General features: G+C 40.8%; 1 protein-coding gene across 2 annotated transcripts in view; it reads left to right on the top strand.

Moving 5' to 3' along the window:
• Positions 1-9,422, top strand: part of LOC134337524 (tight junction protein ZO-3-like) — a 117,496-nt gene extending 108,074 nt beyond the window's left edge. For both annotated transcript variants that reach the window (XM_063032611.1, XM_063032610.1), the window contains exons 19-21: positions 2,110-2,343; positions 3,197-3,237; positions 7,345-9,422. In XM_063032611.1, coding sequence (XP_062888681.1) covers positions 2,110-2,343; positions 3,197-3,237; positions 7,345-7,453 — 384 coding nt within the window. In that variant the 3' untranslated portion in view covers positions 7,454-9,422. The remainder of the gene's footprint in view (positions 1-2,109; positions 2,344-3,196; positions 3,238-7,344) is intronic.
• The last annotated feature ends 478 nt before the right edge of the window (positions 9,423-9,900 follow it).

Genomic DNA, 9,900 nt, shown 5'->3' on the forward strand with positions numbered 1-9,900 from the left:
ATCTGTAGTGATGTCCATCCTCTGTATAATCCTGACTCAGCTGGGAGCACTCTTCTCTATGTTGGAGTCAAAGAGGAGGAGGAGATCGCCACATGTCCTTCTTCAGATATCTGAGTGAAGTTTGCACATTCTCCCTATGATTGGGTGGGATTCCCTCAGGTGCTCTAGTTTCCTACTACATTCCAAAGATGTTGAAGGAAAACAGGGTTAATAGGTTGACTGGCCATTGTGAATTGATGCTTCGTAGCCATAGTGCGGCAGGAGAATCAGGGAGGTGAGAGGAACTGATGGGAATATCAGGGACAATAGATTACAGGGAAACAATGAGACTAATGTCATTTCTCTGGCATTGTCTTGAGGGGCTGAATAGCTTCCTTCTATCTTATAAGGAATTATGAGCAATGGAGTGTGTATGGCGAGGGATAGATTAAATGCAGTGCTCATGCTAGAAGACTGGAGGATAGCTGATGTTGTTCCATTGCTTAAGAAAGGCTCTAAAAGTAAGCCAAAAAATTATAACAATGAGTCTAATATCAGTAGTGGGTAAGTTATTGCAAGGTATTTTAAGTAACTACATAGACATGTAAGTATTCAGATAGACAGGGCCTGCTTAGAGATAGTTAACATGGCTTTGTATGTGGTAGGTCATGACTAACCAGTCTTATAATGTTTTTTGAGGAGGTTACGAGGAATGTTGAAGATGACAAGGCAGTGGATGTCATCTAAGTGGACTTTAGCAAGGTTTTTGACAAGGCCCCACATGGGAGGCTGGTCAAGAAGGTTCTGTCGCTTGGCATTCAGGATGAGATAGTAAAATGGATCCGACATTGGCTTCAGAAGAGAAGCCAGAGAGTGGTAGTAGATAACTGCCTCTCTGACTGAAGGCCTGTACTATTGGTATGCCGCAGGTATCAGTGCTGGGTCCATTGTTTTTTGTCACTTATATCAATGATCTGGATGATAATGTGGTAAACTGGATTGGCAGATTTATGGATGACATCAAGATTGGGGGTGTAATGGACTGGAAGGAAGCCTATCAAAGCTTGCAGCTGGATCTGGACCAGCTGGAAAAATGGGCTGGAAATGCCGGATAAAACTTAATGCAGGCAAGTGTGAGGATTTTAGCTTTGGGAGGACGAACCAGGGTAGGACTTGCACAGTGAATAGTTGGGCACTGAAGAGTGCAGTAGAACAGTGGGATCTGGGAGTACTGATGCATTTTTCATTGAAATTGGCATCACAAGTAGACAGGTTCATAAAGAGAGCTTTTGGCGCATTGGTCCTCCTAAATCAAAGTGCAGAGTACAGGAGTTGGGATGTTAGATTGAAATTGTATAAGACATTAGTAAGGCTTAACTTGGAGTGTTGTATGCAGTTTAGGTCACCTCCCTACAGGAAAGATACCAATAAAACTGAAAGAGTACAGAGAACATTTACAAGGATATTGCCGGCACTTGAGGACCTGAGTGATAGGGAGAGGTTGAATAGGTTAGGGCATTATTTCGCATAGCATAGGAAATTGAGTGTAGATTTGATAGAGATATATAAAATAATGAGGGGTATAGATGGGGTAAATGCAGGTAAGCTTTTACCATCAATGGTGAGTGAGACTGGAACTAGAGGTCATGGGTTAAGGGGAACCACAGGGGAAATCTTTTCACTCAAAGGGTTGTGGAACGGGCTGTCAGCATAAGTGGTGCTTGTGGGTTGAAATTCCACATTGAAGAACAATTCGGATGAGAGGGGTATGGAGGGCTGTGGACCGGTGGGACTAGGCAGATAACAGATCGGCATGGACTAGATGAGCCTGTTTTGTGCTGTGGTGCTCTATGATGAACTGTAAAAGGGACTTTAATTACAACAAGAGGAATGGTTCACGGCCCACAAAGACGCCTAAATGAGTGGGTGGAACAAAGTCGGCAAAACAGTATTAACACATTAATTGCTTGTGGTGAAGTTCACGATAGGAAACGTACCCTCTGAATGGTGGAAGGAAATTAATGAATGCAGTGGAGTCTGCGAGAGTTGACTGTAGAATATGGGGGGGGGGGTTTGAGGTATTAGATTAATGGGTCATGTGACTTTTTAATTTTTGTACCTGTGTTTCAGACTGAAGAAACAGTTACTGAAGACATAGAACTGATGAATCGATCACACAGCGTGAGCATGGATTACCTGAGCTGTGAGGACAGCAGAGCCAACAGTGACTATGAGGACACAGATGCAGAGGGAGGGGCGTACACAGACAATGAACTGGATGACAGGCTAGATGCGCCTGCAATCACTAGGTCCTCGGAACCTGTCAGCACTGACGCATTTCAACTGCCCACAACAGAACGTCAGGTATGTGAAACCATGTTACCTCTTCCTAGAGATGCTGCCTGGCCTGCTGCGTTCACCAGCAATTTTGATGTGTGTTGCTTGAATTTCCAGCATCTGCAGAATTCCTCGTGTTTGCGTGGTTAATGTTTACTATGAAAGGAACATGGAATCCAGGTGAAAATGGAGAAATGGAAAATCTAGTGCTTAAAGAAAAAGGCCATTATACTGAATGAGTTGTTATTAATGTTTTTGGTGACTAGAGAAATATTTGGGGCTATTTCAGAAACCATAACAATACAACAGTTGGAATCATCTGGTTACTCATGATGGGAAGTTAAATACAAAGAAGCTTAAACCTAACTTCTTGATCAATAAGTAAGAAATATTAGGGAAGTATTAACACAGAGAATATAAGGGGTTAGAATTCACACTGAGCAATGAACGATTCACACTGTTACCAAAGACAAATGTGGTAAATAAGAATGAACCCTTTGTGATTCAGCATTGCCAGTTTGTGCACCCAAGCCAGCCTAGTGCTTAATGCTGAGGAGCTAAAAACACTTAACACTTTTACCAACCATTTAGTTAAGCCCAAATTATAGAACATGTAAGTTACCAATATTTACTTTTGTCACTCATGGATATAGAGTAAAATGGAGGAACTGTACAGCTTTACATTCCACCAATGTTTTGGCTACTGTGGGTCTGAACTGTCAATCTTTTATTGGTAGGTGGAAGACACTAACTGGAGGCCAGAATTAACAACAAATGCAAGGATTTGGCATGGGAATTTCCTCACTAACTTAAATGTAAATGTGTCTAATGTTGTTGTTCTTGGCGAAATGTTGCTCAGTCTGTGTGTTTGTTCCAACAGGTAAAGCCTCAGGGTCAGTACAGGGATCCTTATTATACCAGGTGGGTATCTTTAATATTCCTCACCCAAATCACTTTACTATAGGAATCCTGTGCACAGATTGTAACACACTCCATGCTTCTGATCCATGAGACTAAAACCTACTGTTAAACCAGCATGAAATTGTAATTCTCACCTTTATTTTTCCTATAAAGGAAACATGTTAATTAAAGTGACAGCTAAAAACTAAATGTTTCTTTTTTTGTAATACAATCCAATGCAATTTTGAAACACTTTTGTGCTTTGTTAGCAGGTTATTTAAAGGTATATTGTTCCTTCATAGCAGTTAAACATTTACAACCTGGATCTAAACCCGGACTTCTAGCTTACAAATTTAAAAACATTCATTGAGCATCTAATGAAGCTAATCATTGCTCAAACAGTATACATACTGATCGACTGCGCAGTAATTCTTTGTCCCCACTCTGCATTCCCTCTATTTAAAGTTATTAATCAATGCCGAGGGTGCATTGGTGTGAGCTGCACCCCCCCCCCATTTCCTCGTTCAATATTCCTGTGAACTAGTACAGTATGGAAGTAACTGCAGATTCCAATTCTAACTTTGTTGATGTCTTTGTACACAAATCACTGAGGGTTAATTTAGATATTCAGTACCCAATTTGTGTATTGGTTGTATTGCAAGAGGATTTGAGTATAAGAAGAGCAAGGATATATTGTTCTGTTTATGTAGAGCACAGGTGGGAATGCATCTAGAATATTACATTCAAGTCCTGCCTCTCAAGCTTTGGGGAACGCAGCTTCCAATTCACATATTAATCATCTCATATTTATATGCTATTTATTTAAAACAATTTGCAAACATATATATTGTTAAAATCTCAGCATGCAATATGTTTTGTTTACACTCCTTGTGCAGAAAGTTGGTCAAAAACCCTAAGTGTAACTGCTTTCAAAAGAGGAACACATAAATTAGTTATTTGTCCATTGAGCCCTGTTGTTTACAGTTGCCAGTTATCACTGAATTAGCAGAACCTTAAAGTCAGCAGGTTGAGAGTTCAGGTTTTGCTCTGAAGACTCAAATGCGATGGTCAAGGTGTAATTTTGAGGGAGCTGCAAGTGTTTTGCAAAAGGTATCAACCCAAGCCCTATCTGTTCTCTCGGATGTACATAGAAGATCCCATGGTGTTGCATGGGGAGTTATCACTGGTATTCTGGTCAATACTTATCGCTCAGAAACAGTTAATAAGAGCCATTTTCAGTCTGCTGCTTCACAGTCCCAGATTCAATCCTGACTTCCAGTACTGTTTGTGTGGAGTGTGCATGTTTTCCATGTTGGTTTTCTCCAGGGGATCCGGCTTTCTCTCACATCTCAAAGATGTGTGAATCAGTTGGTTCAGGGGCCACTGTAAATCACTTTTAGTGTGTAGGTGAGTTCCAAAAATCTTGGGGGTGGATGAGATAGGGAATTGCTGGGAATGTGGACAGAATAAAAATGGGGTTAGTGTGGGATTGATATAAATGGATGCTTGATGCTTGCCACAGATTCAATGGGTTGAAGGGCCTGTACCCTTGTCAATAGGTCTATGAATAATCAATTCTATGACTATTTGGCAAATGACACTTAAAGGATTGACGGTGGATATGCAATGGCAAGCATTTATAGGTTGCATGGATGAACTACAACAATTGTTCATCCCAGTTTGGCAAAAGAATAAACCAAGGAAGGTAGTGCACCCATGGCTGACAAGAGAAATTAGGGATAGTATCAATTCCAAAGAAGAAGCATACCAATTAGCCAGAGAAAGTGGCTCACCTGAGGACTGGGAGGAATTCAGAGTTCAGCAGAGGAGGACAAAGGGCTTAATTAGGAAGGGGACAAAAGATTATGAGAGAAAACTGGCAGAGAACATAAAAACGGACTGTAAAAGCTTTTATAGATATGTAAAGAGGAAAAGACTGGTAAAGACAAATGTAGGTCCCCTGCAGACAGAAACAGGTGAATTGATTATGGGGAGCAAGGACATGGCAGACCAATTGAATAATTATTTTGGTTCTGTCTTCACTAAGGAGGACATAAATAATCTTCCAGAAATAGTAAGGGACAGAGGGTCCAGTGAGATGGAGGAACTGAGTGAAATACATGTTAGTAGGGAAGTGGTGTTAGGTAAATTGAAGGGATTGAAGGCAGATAAATCCCCAGGGCCAGATGGTCTGCATCCTAGAGTGCTTAAGGAAGTAGCCCAAGAAATAGTGGATGCATGAGTGATAATTTTTCAAAACTCGTTAGATTCTGGACTAGTTCCTGAGGATTGGAGGGTGGTTAATGTAACCCCAATTTTTAAAAAAGGAGGGAGAGAGAAACCGGGGAATTATAGACCAGTTAGCCTAACGTCGGTGGTGGGGAAACTGCTGGAGTCAGTTATCAAGGATGTGATAACAGCACATTTGGAAAGCGGAGAAATGATCGGACAAAGTCAGCATGGATTTGTGAAAGGAAAATCATGTCTGACGAATCTCATAGAATTTTTTGAGGATGTAACTAGTAGAGTGGATAGGGGAGAACCAGTGGATGTGGTATATTTGGATTTTCAAAAGGCTTTTGACAAGGTCCCACACAGGAGATTAGTGTGCAAACTTAAAGCACACGGTATTGGGGGTAAGGTATTGGTGTGGGTGGAGAATTGGTTAGCAGACAGGAAGCAAAGAGTGGGAATAAACGGGACCTTTTCAGAATGGCAGGCGGTGACTAGTGGGGTACCGCAAGGCTCAGTGCTGGGACCCCAGTTGTTTACAATATATATTAATGACTTGGATGAGGGAATTAAATGCAGCATCTCCAAGTTTGCGGATGACACGAAGCTGGGCGGCAGTGTTAGCAGTGAGGAGGATGCTAAGAGGATGCAGGGTGACTTGGATAGGTTGGGTGAGTGGGCAAACTCATGGCAGATGCAATTTAATGTGGATAAATGTGAAGTTATCCACTTTGGTGGCAAAAATAGGAAAACAGATTATTATCTGAATGGTGGCCGATTAGGAAAAGGGGAGGTGCAATGAGACCTGGGTGTCATTATCCACCAGTCATTGAAAGTGGGCATGCAGGTACAGCAGGCGGTGAAAAAGGCGAGTGGTATGCTGGCATTTATAGCGAGAGGATTCGAGTACAGGAGCAGGGAGGTACTACTGCAGTTGTACAAGGCCTTGGTGAGACCACACCTGGAGTATTGTGTGCAGTTTTGGTCCCCTAATCTGAGGAAAGACATCTTTGCCATAGAGGGAGTACAAAGAAGGTTCACCAGATTGATTCCTGGGATGGCAGGACTTTCATATGAAGAAAGACTGGATGAATTGGGCTTGTACTCGTTGGAATTTAGAAGATTGAGGGGGGATCTGATTGAAACGCATAAGATCCTAAAGGGATTGGACAGGCTAGATGCAGGAAGATTGTTCCCGATGTTGGGGAAGTCCAGAACGAGGGGTCACAGTTTGAGGATAGAGGGGAAGCCTTTTAGGACCGAGATTAGGAAAAACTTCTTCACACAGAGAGTGGTGAATCTGTGGAATTCTCTGCTACAGCAAACTGTTGAGGCCAGTTCATTGGCTATGTTTAAGAGGGAGTTAGATATGGCCCTTGTGGCTACAGGGGTCAGGGGGTATGGAGGGAAGGCTGGGGCGGGGTTCTGAGTTGGATGATCAGCCATGATCATAATAAATGGCGGTGCAGGCTCGAAGGGCCGAATGGCCTACTCCTGCACCTATTTTCTATGTTTCTATGTTTCTATTTGTGGTACCTTCTCTGAGGCGTCTGTTAGTCAGAGTTGACCATGGACAATCATGGCTTTCCACATCAAACAATCCCATACAGCGTCAATGATATCGCACACACTTAGATCTGTAATGTACACTTTCTAAATGCTGTATTAGCTGTAAATGGCCTTGTATCATTTAGAATATGAAAAGGACTATAAATGATATGTCATTCTTCTTACTATGCAAACTGGCTGCAATGTAATTGTCAATATGTCATTACAACTCAAAATACTTTGCTGGATGTGGAATGCTTTGAATTATCTTGAGATCTCATACAATATGCATGCAGATCATTCATTTACATAAGTGACAGATGTACCTCTTCAATCATGCTTTTATAGGCCAAGCAAACAGGATCTCAGTGCAATCAAGTATAGCCGACATCCCGTCTATAGCTCTGATGAAGAGGAGGATGATGATGAATGGAATGGACCAGCCACCGAATTATAAGCGGTGTTCCATGCAAAAAACACTCCACCAACAGAACAATGTTTAAAAATAATCAGTGTTTAGCTGCTCTTATATACCAAATTTTGTTTATAACTGCTTCATGATTGTTAATTTTTAAATAAATGTAATAAATAACTGAAGTATAAGCCTTTTCTCCTTTTCTGTAACTACAGCATGTAAAATAAAGGGACCTCAGTGTGGTATTTAACCTCTCCAAGGAATTAATGAACTGTTGTATTCACCATAGTACATGTCTGGATGATTCTACATTCATTTCTTGGCCTGCATGAAATTAATTGATCATCATGATGGCTACTTTAGGACTATATTATTCTAGAAATTAATGGCATGAAAGCATTTGATCCATTTTGTACATGGCTGTCACAAAAGTGCCATTAGGTAAATCATACTTCCCAATTCTTGGCCTGTGGCTCTTTGGGAACTTCATGTGCTCATTCAGGAATATTTCAAATGGGATTGGTCAAATTGTCTCCCTCTCTGTCAATCACCACAGTAGCATAGCAGTCAGCACAACAGTATTACAGCTTGGGGAGTTTAATGCTGGCATCCTTTTTGTGGAAGGCACAGGTTTCCTCTGGGTGCTCAGTTTCCCTCCACAGTCCAAAGATGGACCAGTTAGTAGGTCAATTGGTCATTGTAAATTGTCCCGTGATTAGGGTTAAAGCAGGGGTAACTGGCAGTGTGTCTCGAAGGGCCTATTCTACAGCGTATCTCTTTAAAGAAAAACAGAAAAATCATTAACTTCTGATATAGTTGCTTCCACTCAATTACATGTGCTACCCAAGCACAAAGCTGAGAATAGTGCACACAGAAATAGGCACCCTTGAGATTAGTCAGGCTTAAAGAGAATGGAAGAACGTAAACTCACTGATCTTTTAAACCATAAATATTCCAGATATGATCATGAGTTAGTGAACTCAGCACCCTGGCTCGTGGTGGTGTTCTAAATTACAGTAGCTAGAATTATTTAGTGCAGCTATTACTGCACATTAGGAACAAAAATAGACAAATCTTCTTAAATATATATAGAAATTCTTCTACAGATAAATAATCTGCTTATGCTAAATAAGTTTGGCTTGTCTCAATTCCCAGTAAGCTTATGACCATGACATCAATTTAATTCTCAGTCTGAGAGGACACAGGAAATGCTGAAAAGTGCATTCACTTTCTTTCACAGTAACAGAACTCCGGACATTTATGGCTGCCTTATTTATAAGTAGAAACATCATCATAATCCCTTTCAAATATAGATTAATGCAGAAAATACAGAATCACAAGCATCATCTCCAAGTTTTCTTGTCAGACGGGTTGTGTTTGTGTTTTTTTTTACACCAAATAATGAACTTTATACTGATCAGACTGATTTGTTTCTGTGAAATAGTTTTCATAATACTGTATCATTTGCCAGATTCAGATATCCACCCATTCTTTTTAAAGAATGCATTTCGAGCTCTATAAATAATTGAGGCAGTAGAGTCTCGTATACTAATGGCAGTGAGCATGAAATGCTCTCAAGACAGCATCCAGTGTAACAGGTCACCATTGTCCCTGGAGCAGTACATACAGCCTTGTGATTGAGCTACATTGCCAGTATCATACAAAGGAGTTCTATTGTGTCTTTCAGCTGAACCAGGACGACTTAATACTGACTTTTAGTGCCTGAAGTGGGAGTGTTTCCTCACCTAGACCCTAAAGCACAGAGCTGGAATGCTAAAAGTATGTACATCACCTGCTTGACAGGCTAAGAATTAACTCTTTAGTCCCAGCACTAAAACACAAAGTGTGGATGGTGGGATAAGTGGAACTCCAGGTGCAGTTTAAGTAACTCCAAACAGCTTGCTGATGAGGGATGATAGTGGATCACAGGTCTGCACTGCAAGTATCCATTTCCTTATAACAGTTCTAATTCTTGATATCTTATGCTAAGCAACTGTTTTTGGAAGATTTCCAATATATATTTCAATAAAATGTGTATTTTTTCTATGCAATTACTCATTCCTTTCTGCTATGCATTAGTTCTGCAGTGATTTCCATAGTCTCTCCAATCTCATTTAGTGGGTTCAGCATTAAAACACTAGCCACAACCTGTTCTACAGTATCCATTTTTTTAATGAAGTTTAATAAAACTAAGTTTCTATCTCAGTTTTTCCCTTTCCTCTCAACTTGCTGGCTTTGCATGGATATGGCCAGCAGCCATCATGATCTTCCCCAGATAGCTTTTGCTGTGCAACAGTAATTAGTACACTATTTGAAAGAAAGAAAAAAAATAAAGATTAGCTTTATTTGTTGCATATACATTGAAACACAGTGAAATGTGCTGTTTGAGTCAAATCCAATCAGCAAATGTCACTATGCTTCCGGCACCAACGTAACATGTCCTCACTCACTAATCCTAACTGCACACCTGTTTTTTGGGATGTGGGAGG

Source organism: Mobula hypostoma, chromosome 24 (genome assembly GCF_963921235.1).
Source record: "Mobula hypostoma chromosome 24, sMobHyp1.1, whole genome shotgun sequence".
NCBI classification, from domain to species: domain Eukaryota; kingdom Metazoa; phylum Chordata; class Chondrichthyes; order Myliobatiformes; family Myliobatidae; genus Mobula; species Mobula hypostoma.